General features: G+C 44.0%; 1 protein-coding gene across 1 annotated transcript in view; it reads left to right on the top strand.

Moving 5' to 3' along the window:
• LOC116050029 (zinc finger protein 771-like) overlaps positions 1-17,779 on the top strand; it is a 40,997-nt gene that overhangs the window by 6,073 nt on the left and 17,145 nt on the right. Inside the window, exon 2 of the mRNA XM_035993427.1 lies at positions 16,218-17,356. Coding sequence (XP_035849320.1) covers positions 16,218-17,356 — 1,139 coding nt within the window. The remainder of the gene's footprint in view (positions 1-16,217; positions 17,357-17,779) is intronic.

Genomic DNA, 17,779 nt, shown 5'->3' on the forward strand with positions numbered 1-17,779 from the left:
GTAATACCGCACCCGCTGCGCCGATTCTCCGACCAATCTCCCGCTCCATTGTTCCCTCACTCGCGAACAAGACTCCAAGGTACTTGAACTCCTTCACTTGGGGTAAGGACTCATTCCCTACCTGGAGAAGGCACTCCATCGGTTTCCTGCTGAGAACCATGGCCTCCGATTTAGAGGTGCTGATCCTCATCCCAGCCGCTTCACACTCGGCTGCGAACCGATCCAGTGAGTGCTGAAGGTCACAGGCCGATGATGCCATCAGGACCACATCATCTGCAAAAAGCAGCGATGAGATCCCCAGCCCACCGAACTGCAACCCCTCTCCACCCCGACTACGCCTCGATATCCTGTCCATAAATACTACAAACAGGATTGGTGACAAAGTGCAGCCCTGGCGGAGGCCAACCCTCACCTGAAACGAATCCGACTTACTGCCGAGAACCCGGACACAGCTCTCGCTTTGGTTGTACAGAGATTGGATGGCCCTGAGAAGGGACACCCTCACCCCATACTCCCGCAGCACCTCCCACAGTATCTCCCGGGGGACCCGGTCATAGGCCTTCTCCAGATCCACAAAGCACATGTAGACCGGTTGGGCATACTCCCAGGCTCCCTCCAGGATCCTTGCGAGAGTAAAGATCTAGTCCGTTGTTCCACGACCAGGACGGAATCCGCATTGTTCCTCTTCAACCTGAGGTTCGACTATCGACCGAACCCTCCTTTCCAGCACCTTGGAGTAGACTTTACCAGGGAGGCTGAGAAGTGTGATACCCCTATAATTGGCACACACCCTCTGGTCCCCCTTTTTGAAAAGGGGAACCACCACCCCGGTCTGCCACTCCTTAGGCACCGTCCCAGACTTCCACGCAATGTTGAAGAGGCGTGTCAACCAAGACAACCCCTCCACACCCAGAGCTTTAAGCATTTCTGGACGGATCTCATCAATCCCTGGGGCTTTGCCACTGTGGAGTTGTTTAACTACCTCAGCAACTTCCACCAGGGAAATTGACGACAATCCCCCATCATCCTCAGAGTGCTCCTTCCACCGCCCTATTACCTCCTCAGTTGAGGTCAACAGCGTCCCATCCTTACTGTACACGGCCTCAGATCAGATGAAACGATTATAAAATCGATCATTGGCCTTTGGCCTAGGGTGCTCTGGTACCAAGTACACTTATGAGCATCCCTATGTTCGAACATGGTGTTTGTTATAGACAATCCATGACTAGCACAGAAGTCCAACAACAAACAACCACTCTGGTTTAGATCAGGGAGGCCGTTCCTCCCAATCACGCCTCTCCATGTGTCTCCATCATTGCCCACGTGCGCGTTGAAGTCCCCCAGCAGAACTATGGAGTCCCCCACTGGAGCCCCATACAGGACTCCACTCAAGGTCTCCAAGAAGGCCAAAAGAAAGGCCGAACTCTTGTTTGGTGCATATGCACAAACAACAGTCAGAGTTTTCCCCCCCACAACCCGCAGGCGTAGGGAGGCGACCCTCTTGTCCACCGGGGTAAACTCCAACGTAGCGGCGCTCAGCCGGGGGCTTGTGAGTATCCCCACACCGCCCGGCGCCTCACACCCTGGGCAACTTCGGATAAGAAAAGAGTCCAACCCCTATCCAGGAGTATGGTTCCAGAACCGAGACTGTGCGTAGAGGTAAGCCCCACCAGATCCAACTGGTAGCGCTCCACCTCCCGCACCAGTTCCGGCTCCTTCCCCCACAGAGAGGTGACGTTCCACGTCCCCAGAGCCAGCGTCTGCTGCCCGGGTCTGGTCCGTCGAGGCCCCTGACCTTCACTGACACCCATGTGGCAGCGCACCCGACCCCAGCGGTTCCTCCCACAGGTGGTGGGCCCATGGGATGGAGAGATGGATGCCACGTAGCTTTTTCAGGCTGTGCCTGGCCGGGCTCCGTGGCAAACCCGGCCACCAGACGCTCGCTGATGAGCCCTCCATCTGGGCCTGGCTCCAGACGGGGGCCCCGGGCTTCCTCCGGGCAGGGTCACTCCATCTCTTCCTCGGTCACTCATAGGGTTTTTGAACCATTCTTTGTCTGGCCCCTCACCTGAGACCACTTTGCCTTGGGAGACCCTACCAGGAGCACAAAGCTCCAGACAACACAGCCCTCAGGTTCATAGGGACACACAAACCTCTCCACCACGATAAGGTGATGGTTCCCGGAGAGGCTACAGCACTTACCTTTCAAAAAATAAGCATCTTCATAATTTTGGGCAATATTTTTTTGTCAAAAACATTTAATATTTGAATAATGAAATAGAGTTGTGTCTCTAAACTTCCCTCACATATAATTAGTCTTCTGCTGGTTATACTACATCACTTACTTTTCAAAAATAGGCATATGCATAATTTGGGGGGAGTATTTTTTGCCATAATTTTTTTTTTATATATGTCATAATTACAAAGAGGCATGTCTCAAAAACTACTCCACACGTAGAACACCTCCTGCTTGTTGTCTGAATTTCTTTTCAAAGTGCACCAGATTGAGGCATTTAAACGTTAAAATAGACAATATTTTCTTACAGAGGAGCACGCCCATGGACCCCCAAAGGGGGGCTTGTGCCCCAGTGCAGCTCTAGGTCTAGTGACGCCCCTGGGGCAGTGTCCCCGTTTTAAGTTTACAAAGATAAAAACATTACCTGTTTTGGAGGTATTTACGCTTCTGAGCTGAAAATGTCCCCGGATTTTGTCTCAGAAATCTGGTCACCTTAGTGTGGATGCTTACTGTGTATGTGTGCGCAATAAAAGTTCATAAAGTGACTCGAGTTGTATCCGCCGTACTTGTCCTGAAACCCTTCCAGTGGGGAGTTTATTGAGTTATAGCAGGTAGCTTAGTAAAAACTGGACAATGCGGATTTTCGGCCTTTCATACTACTCGCTACGGCGTAAATTGACAAGCAATCACAAGGTAATGTAAGTCAATGGAGGCCAAACGGCGTTGATAAACACGCTAAAAAGCGATTATGCGTCTTGATAACACGCCAAAATGGCATACGAATTGGCGTATCATACATACGCCACTTATTGAGATCAGTCTGGCACGCCTCTGTCCGTGTCACTCGGCCGGCCAAGCAGTCGTGTCAGTGCCACAACCACAGGGATCACAAAAGCAGCAGAGCACTACTCACTCTGAAGATAATCACCATCACTCTCTCAATCGCTCTACCACACACACACACGCGCCGGCCCTGCTATTCTCTTGAAGAGATTGACGCACACACCAACGCACATGTATAAACTTCAGGCCATTTACGTACAATTATTGCCTAATAATAACCTTGCCCCACACTGATGCAAAAATACATTTGCCAGTGATTATCTTAACTTTATATTACTCCAGTGATGAAATAAATCCATGTCATAGCCATTTTAACTTTTATGTCAAGTATTTAAGTAAAAATACTGATTCTCCAAAGTTCAGTTAAAAACATCTTTAGAATAATATAATAAATCGTTAGATTAATCAATGACAAAAATAATTTTTAGGAACAGCCCTAAATGGTTCCATTTTGTAGCTTGTTTTAGCAAGCTGACCTTAACAAGCTATGCTATGCTACTTTGTATCAGTTTTCATATCTGTGACGATACAAACTACCTCTCATTATCATTGATTTCAGTTTAGTTTGAGTGGTGGTCAGTAATGTGTCTGTATAATTCTGTTTCCTGCAGATGTTGAGCAGCTGTTGGTGGCTAAAGAAGAGGTTCCCCCTGAGCAGCAGGAGTGTAGCTCCAGTGTGGACCAGCAGGAGACAGAGTCCCCCCCACACATTAAAGAGGAACAGGAGGAACTGTGGAGCAGTCAGGAGGGAGAGCAGTTTCAAGGGCTGGAGGAGGCTGATATCATCAAGTTCCCATTCACTCCTGTCCCTGTGAAGAGTGAAGACGATGAAGAGGAAGCTCAGTCCTCACAGCTTCATCAGAGACAAACTCAACACATGGAAGCTGATGGAGAGGACTGTGAAGGACCAGAACCAGCCAGGAACTCACATCCACTTTTACAACCAGAGACTGAAGACCAGACTGGAGAATCTTCTGAACCTGAGACTGATGACAATGCTGATTGGAAAGAGACCAGAGAACCTCAGTCAGCTTTAAACTCTCTGAAACATGATTCAAGATGTAAGAAAACATTCAGCTGCTCTGATTGTGGGAGAAGATTTGGCCGCAAGGAAAATCTGAAGAGTCACATGAGATCTCATACAGGAGAGAAACCTTTCAGCTGCTCAGTCTGTACAAAATCTTTTACACACAGTGCAAATTTACGGTCACACATGATAATCCACACAGGGGAGACGCCATTCAGTTGCTCTGAGTGTGGAAAAATATTTTGCTACAAGACAAATCTGCAGACACACATGATAACTCACACAGGAGAAAAACCTTTCAGCTGCGCGGCCTGTAAGAAATCTTTTACAGAGAGAGGAAGTGTAAAGTCACACATGAGAATCCATACAGGGCAGACGCCATTTAGCTGCTCTGAGTGTGGAAAAAAATTTAACCAGAACTCAAATCTGAGGAGACACTTGAGAACTCATACAGGAGAAAAACCTTTCAGCTGCTCAGTCTGTAAGAAATCTTTTACACAGAGTGGACATTTAAAATATCACATGAAACAACACACAGGAGAGGAACCGTCTACTTCCTGTGTTAGTGACCTCAGAATGCAGCAGGAGTGGAGCTCCAGCGTGGACCAGGAGCAGCCAGAGAATATCAGCCAGGTAGGAGCTCTCTGAACCATAGAAATAAAATGGATAGAAAGGCCATTTCCATTCAAATCAACGTAACGTAATGGTTGGAGTGGCAGCCATTTTTATGTGTACCATTGCCACAGTAACGTATAAACTTCAGTAAAAGCCAACCGGCGAGTCGTGGAGCTGAGGCTGAATGAGTCAAATTAACTTCATGCTTCATCCACACAAAGCACACTGCTATCGCCACGAGCAACAGCTTTATTTGGCTCGTTATCTGTGAACGATGTGGCGAGTTGGTGACGTTAAGGCGGAGTTAGCAAGCTAATGTTAGGCCAATAACAAGATGTTCTCCAGCTGGCTGGTTCCGCCGTGCTGTCATGCTGCATCAGTTACAGAGAATGAGCTGAACAGCGGGCTGGGTCCAGTGACGGACTGGTATCAAGAAACGGCCCTGGCATTTGCAACACACCGGCCCAATTTTCAAACCACACCAACTTCATCCAAACATTGAGATAAAAAGCCCAAAAAACATACAGAGAATGCAAAAATTTAGAACACACACTGAAAGGACACACATTACTATCGCTACAGTCTAGAGCTGCATGATATGAGGAAAATATCTAATTGCGATTATTTTGACTGATACTGCGTTTGCGATTTGATTCATATTGGAGGAAATTATCATTTTTGTCTCATTATTCTAATTTTCCTTGAAAAATATTAAAATGAAAAAGATTAAACTGTGATTTTTGCGAGGATATGTACCCAACAAAGATTTTTTTTTTCTTTAAGGTCATTTTTTGGGGGCTTTTCCCTTTATATCAATAGTGACAGTGGATAGACAGGAAAGGGGGGGGGAAGGGAGGGGATGACATGCAGCAAAGGGCCGCAGGTATGCTGCAAAGAACTCAGCCTACATGGGGCGCACGCTCTACTGGGTGAGCTAGAGGTCGCCCCACAAAGATTTTTTTCTGTAAGATAGGATTTGTAGGCCGGGACGTCTCTGCAGGACCACACTACTTCATTCAGAATAGTTAGACACATATATTTTTCCTTTAACAAATATTGCGCCCCCATGCGATTTGGATGACGCACTTGTCCATATTGCGATTTCGATAAAATTGCGATTAATTGTGCAGCCCTACTACAGTCGGTCACATATGCCAACAACAATTTAACATCTAAGAGCGTCGGCAGATCTACGACATGATATGCTCCACTAAAGGCACATTCAGCATTTAATACAACGGCTCGACGTTTAAGCACAGCAAATAATACAACCGCTCCTCAAAAACATGGAAAGAGCAATGCTCAACCTCTGGGTAGAACACGCATTGAGTGTCAATAACGTAGCTTTGAAATTAGTAACTCTGCCTACCGAGAGAACCCCTCCCACGCAGCTCGCTGCACTACAATCTTGAATATTTTTGGCTGCATGCATAAAATAACTTATCAAAATAAACCAAAGACAGATTGTTGTTATTATCAGTAGTGGCCCATAGAGGGCCTTCTGACATTTGCCCAAATTCCAGATGGCCAGTCTGTAACTTGCTGGGTCTAACGTTAGTGGTCCGCTGACCCGTTGTCACTGGGTCTAACTGTCCATCCTCACTCCCTGCAACTCCGAGAACATCTTCCGAGCTGCGTTGGGCGGCTCTCCTCCGAGCAAGCTGCGACACAGTTTACGGCCTCACTGACACGTATTGTAACAATGACAAGTTACAACAATCGCCATTTTGTTGTGTACCAATCAAATTACCCCGGGAAACAGTTCAACAGCCTTTCTATCCATTTTAATCTATGCTTTGAACGCTGTAATATGTAAACTGTGGATGCTGATCTCTACTTAAATGTTTGAATTTTGTCTAAGGACAATTAAAGTACTGTATTAGTACAAACTGAACACATGGGAACAGAAGCTAATGGAGAGGACTGTGGAGGACCAGGACCAGCCAGGAACTCACATCCACTTTTACAACCAGAGACTGAAGACCAGACTGGAGACCCTTCTGAACCTGAGACTGATGACAGTGCTGATTGGAAGGAGACCAGAGAACCTCAGTCAGCTTTAAACTCTCTGAAACATGATTCAACATGTAAGAAACCATCCTGAGACCAGGAGACCAGAGAACCTCAGTTCAACTGCAAGTCAAATCTGAACAGACACTCTTGGGGCCTATTTTAACAATCTAAGCGAAGGTGCATTTAGGGTGTGTCCGAATCCACTTTTACTAGTTTAACGGCACCAGGCGCATGGTTCAAAGGGGTTGTACTTAGAGTCTTCATTAATCATAGGTGTGTTTTGGGCCTAAAATGCAATACACCAAACAGTGTCATCTCCCATTCCCTTTAAAAGCCAGGCGCGTTTGTACCTTGGCGTATTGCTATTATGATGGGGGATTTGCACCGTAATATTTAAATTTTTAATCTTCTGCATGTGTGTGCGAACGTTGTGCACGAGCCGAGGCACATTTTACTAATGTGCTGTTAAAATAACAATGAAATGCTGCGTTATTGACTTTAGACCAGTTTCACAAAAGCAGAATTAATAAATGTTCCTGGATTCATCAAAAGCTTTTGATAAAGTTAATCATGAAAATCTTACTTGCCAAATTTACTTCCTGTGGCTTTCAGGGTTCAGTACTTCAATGGTTACATGAGTACTTAAGACATAGCAAACATAATCAGAAGTGTTCACATTAATCTTGTTTGGGGTCCCACAGGGGTCAATCCTTGGCCCTCTTCTTTTTCTCATTTAGAAAAACGACCTAGCCTCTGTCTCCCAAACTGTGTTGAGTGAGAAGAAAATAAACCCTGATTGGTTGGTTCCATTCACAGTGTTTCCTGGGGCTGTTTCACAAAAGCAGAATTTATAAATCCAGGATAACTGATAAAGCGAGGCTTGACCTAATCTAATCTGTGCAGCCTGACTTGTATTTCACGAAGGCCAAGCCAGGCTGAGGAGGAGCGACTAGGTCGAGCCAGGCTGAAGTCATTCGGATGGATGCGCGTTCACGGCTTTCCTTAGGTCGATAACAGATTTACCGATGCTAAAATGGAGAATACGCATTGTTCATACTTTATACAGAGTGAGCAGCAGCTTCTTGTGGCAGTATGATAACGTGAAACACGGCCGCTGTAATGGAACGGCGAGAGAAAGTGTGGCAGTCGACCGCGGACCAACTGAATGCGTAAGTAGCCTAAACATATACATTTACTGACCACTGCTTTGAACTGAAACCGTCATAATCATACCATTCAAGAATTAGGCTACTAATCATTTGCACAAATTAACCGTTGTACTCTTTGCCTCAAAAGTAAGCAGAAGGAAATTTACCATGAAGGTCAATTTTCTACAACGCTAGAATATGATGCGTAAATATCTCTTTCACTGTTTCTTCCTCTCTCATGGGCTAAAATATGAATTTCTAAGTCATATTAACTTCCACTGCTCGCTAGACTATCAATCAGTCGGTCCGCTATTATCTGCCATGCTTTTTCTCACGAGTTTCCTTCTTTACATATGATATGCTTTGCTCCCTCGTATATATGGACATAGAAAAGAAAGACAATGAAGAAATTGGACTCTAAAATCTAGAATCTATAATTATAATGAAGTGATACATTTCATGCACACTGTAAACAATGACTGTAACAGTATATTCATCAGTTATTTCCCCCCAGCAAAATATAAGGTCAAAACCCATTGAGGTGTTCTCTCCCTGTTGTTACATGAATGTACAGTAGTCTACACTATATACAGTAGTTATTGCAGGCTAGCTGCACAGACTAAATCTCCATGGTAACTTAGGTGCCTCTGCTTTTGTGAAACCAAGTCAAGGCCAAATTGAGCCAGGATAACAACAGAGTGAAAACATTGTAAATTCCCCTTGCGGGATTAATAAAGTAAACATTATTACATTATTATTATGATAACAGGAATATCCCGGGCTTAATCCCTTATCGTGGTTTTGTGAAAATTCCTGCAAACTAAAAGTACTGGCTATGAATAATCTGGTGCTCCTGTTGTATGGTGACTTATTGTATTAGCCTGTGTTGTGTATTGTTTTGCATGTATCTGTTCTATTGTTGAGTTTGTGTACTTACTGTCTTTTATGTAAGTGTTGACTTATTGCATTTAAAAAAGGGTCCATCTAGGGACATGTGTGTGTGTGTGTGTGTATATATATATATATATATATATATGAATTATGTCTAAGACACACTTTTAAATCTGTGAAAGCTGTATTGTCTTTATGAGAATGCAATAAAGGGAGATTTCACAGTTTTTTTCATATGTAGACCACATTAGACCAGGTCCAGATCCAAAACCACATGCCTAGACTTGTCAAATCTGGACCAAAATATCCCAGAGAGGCTAAAGATTCTTAAAAACACAGGGCCAGATGTACGTACATTTGTGAATGTAGCGTTATCAGCACCATGGCCAACCCGCAGAAAGCGCACGCTGTGATACTTCAGCTCACGTCGTATTTACCGAACCTGCAGTTCATCGGGTAATCCGCGCCTTTCTCCGCCCACTATACCGTGAATTGCGCGCATCTTTCTATCATGGATGAGCCACCAAGTCAGTCAAAACAGCGAAAAGAAAGATTAAGCGATAACGAAGTTGATCTGCTTGTTCATGAGGTAACAGATTGATGCGTGTTATTTTGGCATTAGTAATGGGGAAATGTATTGACTAGTGCGCTGTAGCAAAAGTACTTGTGCTATGATACGGCTGAGTGCAGACTGCGATATTCCCACTGCTGATGCTATGACTGTTTGAAATTATCCTGATGCCAATATTTGTAACGTAGCGAGGAGTTTAACAACTGCTGGAATGGAATGTGAACGCTGGGTCGGAGATTCAATGTCATCTTTGATTTCTTCCAGGCCTATGTCTTCGTCTTGCTCGGATTACTGTTGCCATTTCACCAGGAGGCGTATGCCAGGAAACCTGCTTCCTGGTTTACACCTGCTTTTAAGAGGTGGAGAATTTTCACCGTAAGATGGAGGCGCGCTTTCAAGGGCGTTTTTTGTACATACCGCGGAATACATAATTAGGTGTACTTTACGCTTCCCCTCCCATCTCTTCATGGGAAACTCCCACTGTTCCCTTGACTCTCCCGTGAATGCATATGCATGACATGGAAAAGTGCAATTTGCCATTTTCAGTCCCCGCGACAGGCAGTCTGCGCTTTTACCTCAGTGCGGCCCGTTTGTACATACGTCGCCATGCTTTTACGCGCACGTTGCGAAACAAATACGCCTGAAGTGGCCGCAAAACCATTAGTTAGTACATCTGGCCCACAGTTTTAGATATGTGAAAGCTTTATTCTATTTGTGAAAATGCAATAAAGGGAGATTTCCCTGTTCTTGTTTACATGTAGACCACATTGGACCAGGTCCAGATCCAAAACCACTACACCTAGACTTTTCAAATCTGGACTAAATTATCCCAGAGAGGCTAAAGATTCTTAAAAACATAGTTTCAGATTTGTGAAAGCTTTATTCTATTTGTGATTTCCCTGTTCTTGTTCATATGTAGACCACATCAGACACAGAATAACTGAATTCTTCCTTTAATATTACTATTTTTATAAAGGTCTTAAATGTAATACCTGAAGGTCTTAAAAGTCTGAAAATGTGACTGGTTGAAACCTGCAGAAACTCTGATATTATGACTTTCATGTGTTCACATTTTCTGTTGTTGTTCTGCCCTCTAGTGTCAGAAACCAGGAGGGACAGTCTGGGTCCACTTCCTGTGGGGAACAGTTTTCACACTAAAAGACTCTGACATTATTATTATTCCCCTTTTTAAAGGGCGAGATGTTACGATATATCTTACAGCTTGGCATACAGACTCTTTGTTTAACTGTCCATGTGATTTTTCTTTTGCTGTTTCAAAAGTTCATTAAAGCACTATCAAACCCTTTGTTTTTTCTTAAAGTATATTTCATGTTGGGACGCTGGCCTGGTTAGGGAACAGGTGAAACTAAATGCAGTCTCTGCTTCCGCACTTTTCTTATAAAACTTTAAGAAACTGGAAACAAACATCCATCATCTTCTGAATTTGTTCAATTGTTTTCTCATAGCCCTGTAAATGTATTAAAAATATGTCATTCTGCAAACTGAGGTGGTTAAATAAGTAAAAAGCAGCAAGTGTTTCCCAAAGTGATAACAGTGATGAAACTGTACATTTTTTTGGATGTCATTTTAAAAAAAAGAGTGTATTTTAATCATGTGTCTTTCTTGTTTTGATCTGAGAAACTTTGGGACTTTTATTTTGAAGCTCAGCAACTAATCTGCACCGGAAGCTGTAGTCTTCACTGCGGCTGACTTCACACTTTGAACAAGATGGCGTCTAGCAGAGAGGTGTTTTAGCAGAGTCTGTTGTGTAGAGAAAGAGGTAAAATGTGTAAAGTCCAGATGCTGAGAGCGTTGGTGGAGCAGCGACTAACTGCGGCTGCTGAAGAGATATTTGGGCTGTTTGAAAGAACGATAGCAGAGTACGAGGAGGAACTTTGTCGTTCAAAAGAGGAGAACGAGCGACAACGGGAGCTACTGGACGCTGTTTACAACCCTCAGCTTCGGCTACACAGAGCAGGTTTGGTCCCTTTACTTCTTCCTCTCTCTCTGTTCTGTCTCTGTTTATACTGACAGCAGGTTGGTTCGTTAAACAGTTTGATTTTGATCAAATCCGCCGACGCTAAAACTGTAGTGTACTCATATAGGCCTACTAGCATTTATGGTAGATACATCCAAACGGCCCAGATCTAGCCAGCGACAGTCTTAGCAAAGTTAGTGGAATGATACATGTGAGACTACTTCCGGTTTTCAAAATAAGGTGGCAAGTAAACTCATGCGAAGTATATAAAAAAATATATAGTTTATAAAAAAAAAAAAAAAAACGAACTAGATTAAGCTATTGAATTGCATATATTTTGGATTATATTATATGTAAATGCCTGTGTCCTTCATACATTAAAAGAGTAAATATGACAACATTGTGAAAGAAATGTATTAATTGTTTGGTCGCTGTTAAAACAATAATTCCAGACCAGTGTTTCCCGCAGAATTAGATTCTATTTGTGGTGGTAGCTGATCCGGGGTGGGCGTGTGCATGCGCGGAAAGAGGTGCAGACTTCTTCTATTAATTGTACTGCAAATATTTTTATACAAAATTCTGCAGGTAACAATTCCAAATTTTAAATGTAATGGTATAATGCTGTAAGGGAAGGGGGCTTTCGCATCTGACAACAAAGTCCAGTTCATTTGATTGGTATGAACAGGGCATAACCGTATCTTTTTCCCAAGGAGCACGTTTGGCTCCTCAGTTGAAAAATGTAGGAGTTGTATGGGAAACACTGCAGACGATGACTTCAAATCTAAAACTGAGGGCGCTATAAAAAGACAATGCTCCATAATTTCACACAATGACTGACATCTCTGACTACAAACATACAGAAAATCTAATATTTTAACCGTATAAATTAGGAGATTCCAACCCTTTACCATGAAATAACTTAAAATCTGAAACTTGAGGTGCTATAAAAATAAAGATTTTCTTGATGGGTGTGGTCAGAGATGTCCTGACCTCAAATATATCAGTCAGTGTCTGAAATGTATCATCGTACGTTCCCCCCCCCCCCACTGGAGGGGAAAACAGCTCTTCTCTCTCCATTGATTGTATCGCATGAAGGTTTCTCGTAAACTCAGTCTGCTAGCAAACAACAGAAACACGCCTAAAAGCTGCTGGGTGGTGATATTCACTACCAACAATGTAAAGAACCCAGAACTTAAGTTTTTATAAGCTGCCGACCCGAAAAACTGTAACTGTGAAGACAAAAGTGGAAACAGACGTGAGGAATCAGCAGGGAGACTGATGAGACACTAAGCTAACGATACGTCAGATGTTACGTGTGTTAGCTTAACGCGCGCTACCTGCTGAGGTAGGGCTGCACAATTAATCAAATTTTGAATCACGATTTGGGCTTTCCGCGATCAAATTCACGTGATCAAGCGATATTTAAAATGCATCATTCCGTTAATAGAACGCTCCGTAAACCACTCTCTGATCACGTGCCTCCATGAGCCAATCAGAGTGGTTCCCTGAGCCAATCAGAGTGGTTCCCTGAGCCAATCAGAGTTGTTCCCTGCACCGCGCAGCTTAGTTTAGATGTAGACAGTCACAGAGGACAGAGTAACGTGAGGAAAACTCCACAACAGATAGCAGTCGGTCATAAATCGTCACAATGTTTACCAGTTTACCAGTAAACGCGCATGTTTGGAAAGCGGTCGCACAACAGCTGAAATGGCTCCTTCATAGTATCCTTCAACAAAGGAGGAATGTAGCACAGTATGGATGTGAAAGCAGTTATAATTAGCCTACGTATGTGACAATAAAATTTGTTTTGGTTAAAATCAACAAATAATCGTGATAATTAATCGTGATCAATATATTGATCAAAATAATCGTGATTATCATTTTGGCCATACTCCATCATGATACCCTTACTTATGTTACACTGCTGGTCACTCACATATGGAATCACAGTCAAGGAGGTAAAGAGTAAAAGTTTGTATTACTTAGGTTCCATTTTACCACTTATTTTCGCCCACGTTGCTCTCTGTAGGGGTCATTTCAAGAGTTAGGAAAGTAAATGTTATTTGTAGAGCACATTAGAGCACAGCTACAGCTGACCAAAGGGTTGTACAAAAATGTGCTGTATAAAAGAACATTGAAATGTAAAAATAAACATCCCAACAACAACGAGCAGCAATCCACTAATGCAGAATTTTAGAGTGTGTGTAGGACACCCAATGGTCCAGTCGGTGTCACCTTTGTGCTTCCCAGCGATCGCTGACGGGGTAGAGCTGAGTTCAAGTCAAGTCAACTTTATTGTCAATTCTGCAATATGTGGCAGACATACAGTGCTATTGAAAATATGTTTTGCTCCAACCCACGGTGCAACAAGGACACATACAACAAGTATAATATAAAAGATAAGAAATATATACAAATAAGATAAAGATAAGTAATATATACAATACAGTAACACATTCGAAATAGTGCAAATGTAAGGCAAAATTAAACAGTACAGAAAAACTAAAGATGAAGATATTTGAAATGTACAATACTACTGTTTTTTTTTTCAACCTGGACCCTATGTTCCTATGTTTTTGTGTCTAAGTGACTGATGGGAACATCAATCCTTGACATTGGTCCAGTATTAAGCAAGATCGCTTGCCCTGCTAGGCCCTGCTACACCCTGCTACGCCCTGCAGTGCCCTGCTACACCCTGCTACGCCCTGCAGTGCCCTGCTACACCCTGCTACGCCCTGCAGTGCCCTACTACACCCAGCCACAACCTGCTACGCCCTGCAGTGCCCTACAACACCCTGCTACAACCTGCTACGCCCTGCAGTGCCCTGCTACACCCAGCTACAACCTGCTATGCCCTGCAGTGCCCTACTACACCCAGCTACAACCTGCTACGCCCTGCAGTGCCCTACTACACCCTGCTACGCCCTGCAGTGCCCTGCTACAACCTGCAGTGCTCTGCTACAACCTGCTACAACCTGCTACAACCTGCTACACCCTGCTATGCCCTGCAGTGCCCTGCTACAACCTGCTACACCCTGCAGTGCCCTGCTACAACCTGCTACACCCTGCTATGCCCTGCAGTGCCCTGCAACACCCTGCTATGCCCTGCAGTGCCCTGCTACACCAACGTGCGTTGGTGTAGCAGGGCATAGCAGGGTGTAGCAGGTTGTAGCAGGTTGTAGCAGGGCGTAGCTGGGTGTAGTAGGGCACTGCAGGGTGTAGCAGGTTGTAGCTGGGTGTAGTAGGGCACTGCAGGTTGTAGCTGGGTGTAGTAGGGCACTGCAGGGCGTAGCAGGATGTAGCTGGGTGTAGTAGGGCACTGCAGGGCGTAGCAGGGCACTGCAGGGCGTAGCAGGTTGTAGCTGGGTGTAGTAGGGCGTAGCACGTGCTACAACCTGCTACGCCCTGCAGTGCCCTGCTACACCATGCTATGCCATGCTAAATGCAAAAATGATGGACCAACACGCCCATGTTCTGTCCTCATAGTTTACATTATTGCCCTCAGGCCGGCGCTTTAGGGCACCACCCAGGAAAATAAAAACCACTATTCAAAGTCCTTTATTCCGTCTGCTATCAGACTTTTAAATCTAGACAATAGTCTCTGGAACGAGCATCCTGTTTTGTTTTCCTGAGGTGTGAGCTGCTTGTATTCAACTTGTTTTGGGAACCTGATTTATGTATCTGTCATTTCTCGCCTCAAACAGGGCTGTGTACACTCGCTGCCCGTCCCTTACTTGTTTCTGACAATCTGCTGTCTTATGTGTAAATCTTTTTGTTCTTCAGGTCTGAAGACTGCTGGAAACGGAATTGCCCTTTTGGGATAAATAAAGTTGTTTGAATTGAATTGAATGCACCCTGCAGTGCCCTGCTACGCCATGAACTACTACAACTACTATATCTAGTCATAGTTCCATTATCTTTATTGTGACTATAATTGCCCCTGTTCATCGTACCCCCAACCGGCACCGTCACACACCAGGGTTGGGTACTGTTCACATTTTTACCGGTACCTTTTTTCGGTACTTTCTCTCTGTAATAACAAATAAATAATTTTAGTTGTAAAAATAATTCCAAACCTATTAACATTTTGTTATTTATTTAGAACATTTTACACTCGGTACCCAAAAATTAAAGAGTTCGGTACCCAACCCTTTAAAACACCGCCCACCAAGAGCCTGGGTCTGTCCATTTTTAAATGGAGTCTGGTGGGTTTAGTGCTAGCTACTTCAGAGCTTTTTCTGGTCTGTTTCTAGAAAGGTCTTAAATGGGTTTTCAAAAGGTCTATCCCTGAAGGGATCCTTTCCATAATGTTATCAGACACTTAGAATATTAATCTGAGCCTGTCAGCGGCAAAACAATCACTTTTGTGAAGGTAAATACAAGCTGGACAACTGCCCTACTAACTTACATTATAACTTGTTAATACTGGAACAATTAAAAGATTGTTGTTCCCATCAGTCACTTAGACACAAACAGGAAAATAGGGTCCAGGTTGAAAAAGAGTAGTTACCCTTTAACACCTGCCAAAGTTTACACACGTGATTATTTCCACACTGCAAACATTTAACAACCATGACACACCTTTAAGCCCTGACTGCTCGACTGATTCAAACTCAGTAAAACTGATTAGTGGGGGAAGCCGACTTTTTACTTATATAGCCATAGTAAAAAGGCTGATATTAAAAGATCAATGTCTGGATTTTATTAATCGTTATCAGATCACTCAAAGATACAGTATGATTGGAGGTTTGATCATTTTATCCCAGCCCTAGTATTGATTTGTCTTCCTATGTCAGTGGAAAGGTGTGACGAAATCCCACATTTCATAATTCATTACGTCTTCCCTAAATGAATGAACAACATTTCTCTGTAACGTCCCTGTGCGTTTCCTGCAGATGTTGAGCAGCTGTTGGTGGTTAAAGAAGAGGTTCCCCCTGAGCAGCAGGAGTGTAGCTCCAGTGTGGACCAGCAGGAGCCAGAGCCCCCCCCACACATTAAAGAGGAACAGGAGGAACTGAGGAGCAGTCAGGAGGGAGAGCAGCTTCAAGGGCTGGAGGAGGCTGATATCATCAAGTTCCCATTCACTCCTGTCCCTGTGAAGAGTGAAGATGATGAAGAGGAAGCTCAGTCCTCACAGCTTCATCAGAGACAAACTCAACACATGGTAACAGAAGCTGATGGAGAGGACTGTGGAGGACCAGAACCAGCCGGGAACTCACATCCACTTTTACAACCAGAGACTGAAGACCAGACTGGAGACTCTTCTGAACCTGAGACTGATGACAGTGCTGATTGGAAGGAGACCAGAGAACCTCAGTCAGCTTTAAACTCTCTGAAACATGATTCAAGATGTAAGAAACCATTCAGCTGCTCTGAGTGTGGAAGGAGATTTGGCGACAGGAGAAATCTAAATAGACACATGAGAACTCACACAGGAGAAAAACCTTTCAGCTGCTCTGTTTGTAATACAACTTTTAGTCAGGGTGGAACTTTACAGAGACACATGGCAATCCATACGGGAGAGAAACCTTTCAGTTGCTCAGTGTGTAGGAAATCTTTTACACTTAGTGGCTGTTTACAGAAACACATGAGAATCCACACAGGAGAAAAACCATTCAGCTGCTCTGAGTGTGGGAAAAGGTTTAGTCAAAACTCAAGTCTGAAGACACACATGATAACTCATACAGGAAAGAAACCTTTCAGCTGCTCAGTCTGCAATAGATATTTTAAACTTAGGGCACATTTAAATAAACACATGAGAACTCACACAGGAGATAAACCATTCAGCTGCTCTGAGTGTAAGAAAAGATTAGATTGCAAGACGAGTTTGAAGAGACATATGAGAGTCCACACAGGAGAAAGACCTTTCAGCTGCTCAATCTGTCAGAAATCTTTCAAACAGAGGGAACATGTAAAGAGACATATGAAACAACACACAGGAGAGGAACCGTCTACTTCCTGTGTTAGTGACATCAGAAAGCAGCAGGAGTGGAGCTCCAGTGTGGACCAGGAGCAGCCAGAGAATCTCAGCCAGGTTGGAACTCTCTGAACGTTGTACTGTCAACTCAGTATGTAGTCTATATCCACGACCTTCCACTTCCGGGATTGCCCTGTTGCCATCGGAAATTCCGCCGGATGTCCTACATTTCGGCCGGATGTCCGTCACCTTCCTCTTTCTTTGTGTTGGCGTTCTAACCTCCGGTGGATTTATCAGGACTATGGTTAACTGCTCCTCAGATCTCTGCAGGGTAAATCCAGACAGCTAGCTAGACTATCTGTCCAATCTGAGTTTTCTGTTGCACGACTAAAACTACTTTTGAACGTACACATGTTCCACCAAAACAAGTTCCTTTTCGAGACTATTTAGCAGAGGCACCGTGGCTCCGTCCGGAGCTTAGCACCGCCCAAGCCGATTGTGATTGGTTTAAAGAAATGTCAATAAACCAGAGCAGGTTTT

The sequence above is a fragment of the Sander lucioperca genome, chromosome 16, assembly GCF_008315115.2.
Source record: "Sander lucioperca isolate FBNREF2018 chromosome 16, SLUC_FBN_1.2, whole genome shotgun sequence".
Classification (NCBI taxonomy): Eukaryota; Metazoa; Chordata; class Actinopteri; order Perciformes; family Percidae; genus Sander; species Sander lucioperca.